This window comes from Ipomoea triloba, chromosome 14 (assembly GCF_003576645.1).
Source record: "Ipomoea triloba cultivar NCNSP0323 chromosome 14, ASM357664v1".
NCBI lineage: Eukaryota > Viridiplantae > Streptophyta > Magnoliopsida > Solanales > Convolvulaceae > Ipomoea > Ipomoea triloba.
The window spans coordinates 8,002,669-8,016,583 of NC_044929.1; the positions used below are offsets into that span (position 1 = coordinate 8,002,669).

The 13,915-nt window shown below is 41.0% G+C and overlaps 1 protein-coding gene across 1 annotated transcript; it reads right to left on the bottom strand.

Annotated features, from left to right (window-relative positions):
• Nucleotides 1-11,191: 11,191 nt before the first annotated feature.
• On the bottom strand, nucleotides 11,192-12,559 carry LOC116003889. Its single transcript, XM_031243830.1, has one exon. The coding sequence runs from the start codon at nucleotides 12,557-12,559 to the stop codon at nucleotides 11,192-11,194; it is 1,368 nt and encodes a 455-aa protein (XP_031099690.1).
• Nucleotides 12,560-13,915: the final 1,356 nt, after the last annotated feature.

Here is a 13,915-nt window from a genome sequence, read left to right on the forward strand (position 1 = left end):
AGATGGGACAAGGGTATTTATAGGTGAAATTTTAGATCCGTTGGAGGGAAAATGAAATTCAAAACCTTTTGTCCAGTGTGTAATATCCAATGGGTAGTGTTTTCTTCTTTTTCAGAATGTCAGTACTTTCTAGCCGTTTGTCCACTTTTGTGCAAGGACAATTTGTCTTTTGTCCCTCAAAAGGTGACAATCAATAAATGGTCTTTGGGATCGTTGCATAGGACCCAAAATGACATTCAGTTATACCCATTCTCAAGGCAGTGGATAAGACAACTTATCAAAGAATGTCTTTGCCTTGGTTGTGAGAGAGAATGATTGACCTTATCATTTCTCTTAAACTCCTCGAGTCAATCACACTCTTGATTGCTCGGTCATAAAAGCTTGGCCCTTCCATGTTTCGACCTAAGATCCAGTCTTCGGTTCTTCAAGTCTTCATTACTTCGCAGCTTCAACTCCTCGCATAGTTTACTCTTCGATTTAAGTCTTCATGTCTTCGGTATATAAGACTCAAATCCTTAGAGATCAGAAAATGTTAAGGATTCGGTTACCCTGTAAGACTAAGATACAAAGCATAACCTATTCTAAAGACTTACACAAAAGTTAGGGGTCTCCTCGGATAGTTTGGTATCATCAAAATCAATGACTCGGGGTTCCTAACAATTTCCCCCTTTTTGATGATGCCAACACCCTAAGTTCATTCTATTCAGCTTTCTTTATCCTCGAAAGGATTTTCATTAATTGTGCCAGAATAGTTGAAGTTTTACATTAGAAACGAGGAGTAAAACAATGCTAGATAACACACACACGCTGATCCCAACCGAAAGAAGACTTTTATTCATAAGGAGTTTCATACATTATTACAAAAAGCAAAAGTGACAAAATTAAAGACAGAAAGGAAATTCTTCTTATTTTGAGCTTTCACCAGTCTTCTTCTTCTTCTCTTTTTCCCAAATTTCATGCTCTTTGAGTTGGATCATATCGTTGATTTCTTTCCTTGCTTTCACAGTGTCGAGTCCTTCAATCTTGAAAGCATATTTATGGTGTAGCCTCAGCATCAGATAATTTTGGACTACTTCACCAAGATTTTCTCCCCTTATAACTCCCAAGTCCCACCAGTTTATCAGTTCGGGAGCATTCATTCCATCGGAGAAACTTTGTTGCATGGTAGTCAAAATTTTAGCAATGCCATTCATTTTGGTTCGTCCTTCAGCTGCTTTGGTTATCTTGTTTGCTTCTTCAAGTTCCTTCATAATTTTCTCAAATCTCTTCTATTCTTCCTGCTGAATTCGGAAAATTTCTTCATCTTTCTTTCTCTGCTCATGAACTTGTTCATTGTGATCTCGCAAGAAATTCAGCCTATCCATGGGTTGCTTTTTGTTTCAAAAAGGTGGAATGTTGCATTCTTCCCATTTCTTTCCAGATCCTTCTTTGTTTGGAACATACTCGATAGGCTCTCTATTTACTCTCCGAGTCATTTGCTTCGGTTTTTTGCCTTGTTTCTTTTGCCTTTTAGAACTCGGTTCACCACCTGTGGGTTTATCTTGCGTTCTCTTCGGAGATGGTGAAGGAGATGGAGTTTTTCTCAGATTCAGGATAGCCTTCCTTTGTCGTGAAATATCATCATTGTCCTGATCATCATTCCTTAGGACAATTTCCTTTCCTTTGCAAGTGTTCGGGGGCGTTGCATTCTTTTCTTCCCCCTTGTTGGCATCATTGACTTCTATGAGAATATCAACCTTGTTACTCAGACGATTGACACAAACTTGCAACTCCTTAAGAGACCATTCGAATTCACAAACAAGAGAGGCTGTTGCATGTTGATTCCCGGAGACAGTCTCAAGCTTTGAGCAAGATAGGTCAAGACGTTCCTTAATGAAGGCATGCTTCGTAACCAGATCACGCTGTATTTTTGTGATTTTAGTTACCGAGTCCTTTAAAGATCCAAGAGAAATAAGATTCTCAGAGAACACATTATCGATCTTCTTCTCAAGAGTAGTAAGTCTTTCATCGGTGGCAGACTTAGAGGACTTCTTTTTCTGCCTTCTCACATCCTTCTTGATTTTAGTGATGGACTCGTTAAGAGATTTGAACTGTGCATCTTGAGTCCTCACTAATCCTTGTATGGCATTTAACAGAGAAGTGAAAGCAGAAGAGGTATCAAGGATTACCTCAGAAGAGTCCGAGCTCTTGGATGCGTCAGCAGATGGACCTTGACTGTCCTTGGAAGGTGCTTCCATGTTTTCACCTTGAACTAGGACGAGTTCTTGTCCTTCAGCAAGATTTAAACCATTTGAGTCGTCGATTGGAGAGGGTAAGTTTTCGGGACTTGCACTTTTAGATGCTTCCAGGTTTCCATCCGAAGTGTAGTCAGGAAAGACTTCCACTTCAACATCAACTACATTAAGATCTGATGTAAGAATCTTTTCATCAAGTAGCTGCAAGCCATCATGATTCGCACCTCGAGATGCTTCCATGGTTTCATCTCGGGCTGAACTAGGACTTAGCAGGATCTGTGCTTCCATGGATTCGGTGGGAGCAGACCTCGGCTCACCGGTATGGTGCTGATCAGATTCATTACTGGCACGAGTTATCTGTACTCCTGTGTTTGGAATGTTAACAGCTCGGGAAGAAGGAGCATGACTTCCAGATGGATCACCGTTGTCATCATCATCATCCTTCTTATGATGTTGATCACGGCATCCGTGATTTTGATTAGAATTCGAATCCTCAGCATCATCTTCATCTTGTTGACGACTCGTACCAACATCGGGTTTAAGATCTCTTATCTTTGTTTGTGCTCGAGAGATGTTGTGGATTTTGGCAATCTGCATGTCCTCTAGCATAAGGCGTTCCCGAGGAGTTCGGTAGCCAACATTCAAATCCACATATTTGCCAAACCGAGTAGTTCATCCTTGTAGTTTTTCTGCAAAAACTCTTTCAATTTCATCGGGCCGTGTGGCTTCAAAAACATATTGTGTGCCCATCCAATCCAGTGCCCATTCTTCTTCTTCGGCCATTTCGCTAATTGTACTTGCAATAACCCGAAGACTTGACATCTGCCATTCCTGCCAGTTGTAAATACGAGCAAGTTCTCGTCTCAATATCTCCTCATGAGAAGATTCTTCAATGAATGCTTCGGCAGGAGGTAGTTCAGCCTCAGATTCTTCATATGCCAACTGTTGAGCCAAGGCTGCATCGGGATTAATCTGTTGAGAGATGGGGTCAGGATGGAGGATAAGTTGCTGAGCTAACTTAGGGATTTCAGATTCGGTTGTTGCAGGTGGAATCTCCTCAATCCGAATAGTTGACACACGTGGCCATTGCAAAAGGAGGTGTCGATGAATGTAATCAAGAGCGAGCATTATACGGGCCATGGAAGGAGATAAGTGTTCTGTGATTTTTCGTTGAACGATCGCAGACATTGGTCGATAGTATTGATCACAGACTTCGGCATCATCTCCCTCAGATTCATCCTCTATCATTGTTGATTCGGAACCTGACTCATTTCTTTCGCGTGGCAAAGTGATAACCAGCTGTTGTGTTCTGGGCATGGGAACAATGGGACTTTCAGGTTCAGTAACCAAAGGTTCGGGAGGTGGTAAAGATTCCAAGACAGATGGTACAGAGGGTGATTCGATTTGAGGGGTCGTCGGTTTCAATGGCCTAGTAAGAGGCATTTGATCTTCCTCATCACTATCGTCCCTGGAAAGATCAAGAGGAGGAGGAAGAACTCGGTGACAAACTTCAAGTTGAGCTTCCCTCGGTTCCTCTTCTGCTGGTAAGACAGCAGTTGGTTGGGTTTCATGTTCCACTTCAACTTCGTCAATTTGATCAGTCCTTTGTTTCTTTTTCGGACGTTTAAGTTGTTTTGCCTTCCTCTTCTTAATGACCTCTTTTGATGCCTTCGCCTCCTCCTCATGGGAGGATTCGGCTTGCTTCCCTTCAGTCTTGCGACCTTCAGAGACTTCGGTGAGATCCTTCTCATCCGAACCCTTAGAACGTTTAGATTTATGCTTCTTTGACTTCTTCTTCTGGGCAGCTTCCAAACTTCCTGCCTTGCGCTTCTTAGAGGACTTTTCTGGCTCTTCCTCGAATGAGGATTCAGTGCGCTTTGAGGATTCGGCATGTTTGGAGGCTTTTGGTTTTGATGGCTCGGGTTGTGTCTTTGGTTGGTGTGTGGAACCTTCCGAACCATGACCTTTAGCCATCTCAGGTTCCCCTTGTCCAACTGAACTTTTGGACAATTTGGATTGTGAATTCTTCTGTTCCTTTCTCAAGGCAGCTTCCAGTTCATCTGCCTTTCTCTTAAGGTAATTAGGTGGCTTTGAGGTCATGTAATAATGAGTTCTATGTGAGGCAGCTCCAATGCACAACTTCACCTTCTTATCTCTTAGAATAGTACTGAGCATGAATCCATAGCCAAGAACTTTAACAATCCATCTGGTCGTAGGATAACACCTGTTTGAACATTATCTACTAAAAAGTCAAATATCACCCTTGACAAATCAACAGGGTAATTTTCCAGAAGGGCACACAACATCCGCATCTTCTTGTCAGATATGTCATCAGTCCCAGATTGTTTGCTCTCAACAATCTTATTCAAGATGTCTACGACAAATTCATAGTCTAGTTTCAGCATCTTTTTCTTCAAAATAGATGGAAACGATGAGGGTTGAGAATGACCCTTCATCTTTTTCCACATCTTCTTTCTGCTATATTTCTTCTCAGAGCAGTCCGGATGGAAGCCATCCCCACAGATAGGAAAGTCAAAAATTTTTCTAATGTCTTCATGAGTAATCACAACCTCAGTGCCATTTACTATTGAGTGAGTTTCATGAACGCCATTGACAGTTTGTATTTCAGCATTAATGTAGAACTGTGTTACATCAATGGGATACCAGGCTTTATGTTTGAAAGTAACAAACTTGTAAAGATTACCGCCCTCAAGAAATTTCACAACGTGATTTCCAAACTCTTTGTCAAGCACTTTCTCAGGAAAACCGTCGACATCAAGCATCGAACCGGCTTTAACCATGCAATGGTTTGACTTCTGACCTTTAACAACAGTGGAGAAGAACTTGAAAACTTCTATATCTTCACATGGTCGGGTTATAATCTGTGGTGGTCTGAAAGGTTCTTGAGTGCCTGGTGTCTTTTTCGGCGAGGGTGAGGGTTTTGGTGATGGCGCATGAGCATTGGCAACCTCATCGGAAGAGGAACTTGAACTTTCAGACGAAGAACTTGATCTAGATGACGACATGATTCTCAACTTTTGGTGTTTTTAGAGAGGTTTTAGGGTTAAGAGGGTAACGGTGCTTTTGGGAGGGTAAAAGGTAAAAAGTGAGAGGTACAAGAGGTTATATATGGTGAGAGATGGTGGATCGGGTCATTTTGGAGAAAGTGGAGCGAATTTATGAGCAAGAGACAAAAACCCTTAAATGCCCTTTAATGAGGGGGCAAAAATGGCATAAAGCCGTAGTCGAGGTTTGTACTGATAAGGGTAGTTTCCCATAAGATGAAATAGCTATTTAATGAGGAGAGAGAAACGCACGCATTTTACCATCACATCTTGAAGACCCGTCCTTTCATGTCAGACGGTTCAGAGAAGTTGGAGCGCATGCTTCGGCATTTCCTTCTAATAGGGTATCAACACGTGTATCATCACGATCCCACGTTCTCAAGTTGAACGGTCATAAGAGGGTTTGCCCAAGAAGCTTATTCAACACGACACATTTGCAACCCTTCGATCATGAGTCGTGCATAGGAACTATTGAGAGTTAAAGATTCGGTAGCTCTATCCTTCGGTCAGTATGAATTCGGTCATCACATGTGCATTGTGCTTTATCAATCTTCGATACTGATAGGGTTTTAGCCATTGAGTTTGTCATTCTTCAGTAAGATTTAACACTTCGGAAAAGAGAATGACAGACTACGCAAACAAAAGATAGTTCCATTCATTTGAGAGATAACAAGTGACACCCAAGATAACATACTAGACTGGCCAACCCAACCCTGATTTAGTTACAAGGCATGACAACTACTTTCTTGCCTTGCCTTTGCCATTATTCTTTGCATGCCTACTATTAGCAGTAGACATAAGGCTTTGTCCTTGGCTGCTCTCCGTGGTAGGAGGGCTTAGAGCTGGTAGAGCACTTGGGGCAGCGTCAGGGATCCAAGATGGAGCCATAGGTCCATAACCAGGTTCATTTTCATGCACCGAGGACTTGTCAGATACAGCATCTGGCTCAAGCATCGCAAGATAGCGAAGATAGTCCTCGTCATAGTCTGCATTTACTGGCTGGTTTGGAGCGTGATCCTGTTGGTACCATCTTTGGATGTCATTCCAGGCATCATCTCCAGTATAGTTCATGGAGGGTGGAGGAGTTGGCCTTGGTACAAGGTCTAGATCCGGCCAGTAGGGTTCCTCGTTCGGTGGAGCTAAACGTCCAGGGTAGAAGCCTGGGATAGACATGGTAGGTGGCTTGGGCACGTAATCCTCAGAGTCCGAATCGGAGAGTTCTAGAGGATGTGTAGATGTGTCCCCTTGGAGAGGTTCTACCTTTTCTTCTCTTAATTTGTTGAGTTTGCTAGTTCCTTCTTTCAACAACAGCCGAAAAGAGAACCTTTTCTTGAAGGGTTTCTCTTCAGAACATGCCTTCTTGCCTTTTCCCTTATCCATTCCTGCAAAATAGAAGACAACACAAAGGATTAGGTGTTAGGGTACCTCTCCCTTCCTCGATTGTGATCTATTTATAGGGAGATTGTGGCGCTGTGATTGGCTGAGATCCATTTGACGTGACCAATCAAAGTTGCAACCGTCCAAGAGTTTTTGAGCTTTTCCATTAATATGAATCCATGAACTTCTAATTCTGATGGGCATTAATTTCAAGATGTCATAACTGATAAGTTCTTTCAGTTTTGAATCGATTCATTTGTCTCTCCATCAATTCATCTCTATCATACCGAGCTCATGCCTCAAGGTAGAGAATCTTGCTTCGGCAAGCGGTTTAGTGAGAATATCCGCAAGCTGGTCTTCGGTATTCACATACTCAAGTTTGATATCCTTTTTCTCCACATGATCTCGAATGAAGTGATATTTTATATCAATATGCTTGGTTCTTGAGTGCAATACAGGATTTTGAGTTATGGCGATCGCACTTGTGTTGTCACACATAATGCTTACTTCTTTGGCAGATACACCATAGTCTTTGAGTTGTTGCATCATCCATAGTATTTGTGCACAACAACTGCCAGCTACTATGTATTCGGCTTCAGCAGTGCTTGTTGCAATGGAATTCTGCTTTTTACTGAACCAAGAGACAAGCCTTCCCCCTAAGAATTGGCAAGTCCCTGATGTACTTTTTCGGTCAATTTTGCAACCAGCAAAATCTGCGTCAGAATATCCAACTAAATGGAAGGCGTCACTCCTCGGGTACCAAAGTCCCACACTTTGAGTCCCTTTTAGATATCGTAGTATCTTTTTGATAGCACTCAAATGACTTTCCTTCGGATTGGCTTGAAACCGAGCACATACTCCTACAGCAAACGATATGTCTAGTCGACTAGCTGTAAGATATAATAGAGAACCGATGATTCCTCTATACTTCGTCTGATCCACATCCTTCCATTCGTTATCGATATACATTCGTAACGAAGTGTTCATGGGTATTTTCACTGAGGACTTCCCATCAACTCCAAATTTCTTTATGAGATCCTTGGTGTATTTTGCTTAATTTATAAAGATCCCATTTCGTTCTTGTTTGACTTGAAGACCCAAAAAGTAGTTTAATTCTCCCATCATGATCATCTCAAATTTTCCTTGCATGAGTTTTGAGAATTTCTCACATAGATCCGAATCGGTACTTCCAAAAATGATGTCATCTACATATATTTATACTAGTAGAATATGGTCTCCATTTTTTATTCTGAAAAGGGTTTTGTCAACTATCCCTTTCGTGAATCCACAGCTTATAAGAAAGCATGATAAGGTGTCATACCAAGCCTTTGGAGCTTGTTTTAAACCATATAAAGCCTTTTTGAGTTTATAGACTTTATCCATTCCTACTTTAGAGATAAAACCTGGGGGCTGCTCAACATATACTTCTTCTTCCAAAAGTCCGTTCAAGAAGGCACTTTTGACATCCATTTGATAGACTTTAAAGTCTTTCCATGCAGCATATGCTAGAAAGACTCTTATGGCTTCGAGTCTAGCAACAGGAGCGAAGATTTCATCAAAATCGATCCCTTCTTCCTGACAGTATCCTTTTGCGACTAACCGAGCCTTGTTCCTAACAATGGCTCCTTGCTCATTCATCTTGTTTCTGAAAACCCATTTAGTTCCAATGATATTTTGATGAGTTAGTCGTGGAACCAATTCCCATACATCGTTTCTCTCAAATTGATGTAGTTTATCTTGCATGGCAATGACCCAGTCTGAGTCATTTAGTGCTTCTTCTATGGTTTTCGGTTCAATTTGAGATATGAAACATGCCATCATGCATTCCCGAATGGATGCACGAGTTCGTACATTATCATGTATATCACCAATGATTTGATCTTGAGGATGATTTCTCAACCATTTTAGATCCGGTTGGAAGGTGGTAGGTGGTGCTCCTTCATCGATAGAGGGTTCGCCTTGATTGCTTCCATCTTGTTGATTTGGCTCATTTCCATCATTCGGTAATACTTCGGTTTGAGATGAAGTATTCGGTAGGTGATTAGGAAAGAGTGGATAATCATCGTCTTCTGATTCTGATCCTTCGGATAGTTCTTCAACTTCTCTATCTTTCGTCTCTTCATCAGTTTGTTTCTCAGAGATCACTACGCCTTCTTTTGATGATTCGTCGAAGACTACGTGTATTGATTCTTCTATCACCATGGTTCGCTTATTCAGTACACGAAAAGCTTTACTCTTTTCAGAATATCCCATAAATATTCCTTCATTAGCACGTTCATCAAAAGCCTTTAGATGTGATTTCCCGTTGTTATGGATGAAGCATTTACTTCCAAATATGTGAAAGTATTTTACAACAGGTTTTCTGCCTTTCCAGAGTTCGTAGGGTGTAGCTCCATGATCTTTATGAATAAGAGATCTATTTTGAGTGTAGCATGCTGTGTTTATAGCTTCGGCCCAAAAACGTTTCGGCAAGCCTGAGAAAGCAATCATGGATCTTGCTGCTTCCTTGAGGGTTTTGTTGCGTCTTTCAGCTACACCATTCTGTTGAAGAGTTCTTGCTGCTGAAAGTTGATGCAGTATACCGTGTTGTCCACAGAAATCCTGAATGACTTTGTTTACAAATTCAGTTCCTTGATCAGACCGAATTTTGACAATACTTAGATCCTTTTCGGTTTGAAGTCTTCGGAGCAAGTCTGGAAGGACTTTCTCTGTTTCATTCTTCTTTCTTAGAAAAGATGTCCATGTATATCTTGTGTAGTCATCTACTACCACAAGAGTGTACTTTCTCCCGCTTAGACTAACTGGATCAACTGGTCCAAATAAGTCCATATGGAGTTGACTTAATGGCCTTGCATTGGTGTTAAGAGATTTCGTTTTGAACGAAGACTTGATCTGCTTTCCCTTTTGACATGCTTCACATACTTTATCCTTGTCATAGATTACGTTCGGTAATCCTTCAACCAGTTCCTTTCTTGCAAGCTTGTTGATGGCCTTGAAGTTGAGATGATTGAGTTTATGATGCCATTCCCAACTCAGATCTTTCTTGCTTTTGGCGATTAGGCAAGTATTCGGTTTTACTGTTTCCCACGTGACAACATACATATTCTTTCTTCGTTTTGCTGTTAGAACAACTTCATGAGATAGTTCTGAAATAACTTGACATAGATCTCGTGAGAATATAACTTTGTATCCTGTGTCACAAAACTGACTTGTGCTTAAAAGATTGAACTTTAATCCTTCAACATAAGAAACTTCTTGGATGATTAAACCATTCTTCACAACATCTCCGGTGCCCATGGTTCGTCCACTTGAGTTCCCACCGAAAACTACTTTAGGACCATTCTTTGCTTTATAATTGCTCAATTCTAATTTATCTCCAATCATGTGTCTCGAGCAACCGCTATCTACATACCAGATGGTCCTCATGTGTCTCGAGCAACCGCTATCTACATACCAGATGGTCCTGTTTTCCTGCATTCAAACGCTATCTACATACCAGATGGTCCTGTTTTCCTGCATTCAAAGATTAAGTGTTTTTAGGTACCCATACCTTCTTGGGTCCTTGGCGGTTAGCGGTGAACTTGGGCATCCATGCATACCTAGAACTCGTAAGGTTCATCCTCTTGGGCATCCATGCATACCTAGAACTCGTAAGGTTCATCCTCTTGGGCATCCATGCATACCTAGAACTCGTAAGGTTCATCCTCGGTCCACGATACCCGTTAAACACGCGATAATCATAAGGGATAGCATAGTAGGCTTTAGGTGACTTCGGTGACTCTAGTGTATGAGGTCTGTTTATGTCTATGATGGAGCAGAAACTTTGCTCTTGTCATTGGTTCATAGTCCATAATCCAGTCCTCATCACTAGGATATAGATTGCCTTCTCCACCTCTATGCTTGCTAGGGAACCTTTTGAAATTCTTGACATTACTCGTGTAAGAGTTCGGTCTTCCCTGAGGCATACCCTTGCGTTGCTTCTGTGAGTAATGTAGCCTCTTATTGCCTTGGAATTTTCCTTTAGATTGGTTATTCCCAAGTGGTTGACCATTTGCGATATAACCATGATGGTTCGGTACGCAAGGTCTATACCGAGGGGTTTGACGACTTCTCGGGTTACCGTTTTGGAAATTCCCTCTCGTAGGTTCCACAATACGTGTTTCAGCTAAATCATTAGATCGACTCGTTGATTGTGGTTCTGTTCCATTTGTGGCGTTAATCATTGGCTCAAGATTTTCAGTTTGTCCTTGGACAAAGACAGAACTTAAACCTCCAATAGTAGAAGGATCAGTTGGTCGTGTTAAGAGAACATGTTGATAAGAGCTGGAGCTATAACCGAGTCCGGTTTTACTCCCTGATGGTCTTTGATCATCTACCATTCGATCCATTAATCTGGATGAATTTGTAAATGTCGCAAGCACCGCACGCAAATTTTGCTCTCTATCATCCTTCACTTTACACTCTTCCTCAAGAAGATGAACTTGCTTCTCAAGCTGGCTTATAGATTCAAGCATCTCAGCATTTTTGTACCTTTAAGTCCTCGAGATCTTGTCTTTCTACCAATAGCTTGGCATTCTCTTCTTTGAGTTTGAGGTGTGAATCCTCAATACCATCAAAACTCTTCATCATTCTTTCGAATGTTTCCCTAGGGTTTTCATGATATGTTGATTCGGAACCATAATTAGAAAAGTGGTTTTGTGAAGTTACCTCTTCTTCATCTGCCATAAGGCACAGCTCTTCATCTGAGTCCTCTTGACTGGAAAGACATAGTAGTCCTTTTTCATCCTCCGAACTGTCACTTTCTGAACTAGAGCTGGAAGTGCATGACTCGTCGTTCTTTTCTCCTGACTTCTCTTCTACAGCTAGAGCCTTCCTTTGCCTATCATTCCTCTGGTTTTTGTTTGGCTCTTCGTCGGCATCATTTGATGCACTCTTCGGGTTGTGATAGTTTCCCGAATTCTTCTTGTAGTTGTGTTCATCCTGATGCTTCTTGACGATGGGATATGGACATTCCGCTTTGAAGTGTCCAGGTTTTCGGCAGTTATAACACAGCACTTGTATTTCATCCTTCTCATGTGTTCTGGATCCGCTAACCTTGTCATTGCTTCGGTACTTCATTCTTCTCGTCTTGTCAGAGTTATCATAGGATTGATTCTTTCGCATGAATCTTTTGAACCTTCTCATGAACAAAGCAAGTTGATCGTTAGTGAAAAAATCAGATGAGCGATTAGTGTTTGACCTTGGTGTTGATGATGAAGGTTGATGATTTGCAACTAAAGCTATATTTCTCGTTTCAGGTTCTTCATCATTTTGAGCTTCCTTCTCGAACTCGTAGGCTTTCAGATCACTAAAGATCTTAGTAGTACTCGTTGTCTTGAGATCTCTATGATCACGCATAGCTACTACTTTCATTTCCCAGCTTTTGGTTAGTCCTCGGAGAATCTTCAAGCTTATCTCCTTTTGTGTTAGCTTTTTCTCATCAAGATCATTGATTTCCATCAATAACTTTATGAACCGGGCTTCCATTTCAGTTATGGACTCCTTTGGATTGAGTTTGAAGTCTTCAAACTTCTTCATGGCAATCGTCAACTTGTTCTCATTCTCTTGTTCGTCTCCATCACCTATGAGCATAAGTACATCCCAGATGTCTTTAGCATTCTTGCACTTTCTTACTCTCGGGAACAATGATTCGTCCAATGCCTTGTAGAGTATATCCTTAGCTATATTGTCGAGATTTACTCGGGTTCTCTCTTTGGTAGTCAGCAAGGATTTCTCCTTTGGAATAATTTCTGGTGATGTCGGATCGGTAGCAACACGATTGGGGTTCACTTGTAGTATCTGGATGGGTCCATCAATTATCACGTCCCACATCTCATCATGCATGGCAGACAAGTGAGCCTGCACGCGCACTTTCCAATCATCAAACTTGTCCAAGTTAAACATAAGAAAATGCCTATGATGTTCCATTTTAGACATAGTGCAAAGTTTGAAAGTATTTTGATAAATTTTTCAAAAAGGATCACCAGGCAGTATACACAGAGTGTTCACCGTTCAAGGTAACTTGCTCTGATACCACTTGTTGGTCCCGGTGGTAGCGATGTGAGTCTAGAAGGGGGGTTGAATAGACTCACAAGGGGTTTTTGAATACTTTTTTACTAAAGAGATAATCGCGAAAGAGTATATCAAGTTTTATCTTCACTTTGCACTTAGGATTTTCTTGTAAAAGACATTAAGTTTGAGTGATATATGCAATGCAATACGTAAAATAAATAAAGAGAGAGAGAGAGGGTTTTTATAGTGGTTCGGCTGTTAATTAAGCCTACTCCACTCTTTTTCACAACACGTGAAGGTTTGCACTATATTCCCCGTTATAGTACAATTTTCGTTACAACAAGCTCCTTTGATCACTAAGCCCGGCAGCCTTGTTGTTGTAGGTTTTTTAACTTCTTCCAAGTTTACTCCGCCTCTTTCTACTTCACTTGTAGAGATGGTTGAAAGATTGTGATGATTCTCCAACTTGAAATTCTTGCGCTTTGCTTCCTTGATCAACTTCTTAATCACACAAGAACTTCTAATGAAATCTGAATATCACTTGTAAGCTTATGAATATCACTTGTAAGCTTATGAATATCACACTGAAAGTTTTTCACTTGATAGGCAATATTTCGCGTTTTTCAACCTCGTCAAAGTGAGATGGGACAAGGGTATTTATAGGTGAAATTTCAGATCCGTTGGAGGGAAAATGAAATTCAAAACCTTTTGTCCAGTGTGTAATATCCAATGGGTAGTGTTTTCTTCTTTTTCAGAATGTCAGTACTTTCTAGCCGTTTGTCCACTTTTGTGCAAGGACAATTTGTCTTTTGTCCCTCAAAAGGTGACAATCGATAAATGGTCTTTGGGATCGTTGCATAGGATCCAAAATGACATTCAGTTATACACATTCTCAAGGCAATGGATAAAACAACTTATCAGAGAATGTCTTTGCCTTGGTTGTGAGAGAGAATGATTGACCTTATAATTTCTCTTAAACTCCTCGAGTCAATCACACTCTTGATTGCTCGGTCATAAAAGCTTGGCCCTTCCATGTTTCGACCTAAGATCCCAGTCTTCGGTTCTTCAAGTCTTCATTACTTCGCAGCTTCAACTCCTCGCATAGTTCACTCTTTGATTTAAGTCTTCATGTCTTCGGTATATAAGACTCAAATCCTTAGAGATCAGAAAATGTTAAGGATTCGGTTA

What these genes read in the sequence shown, in the direction of transcription:
- LOC116003889 (XM_031243830.1), bottom strand. Translation starts at nt 12,559, where the DNA reads ATGCATGATGAGATGTGGGACGTGATAATTGATGGACCCATCCAGATA.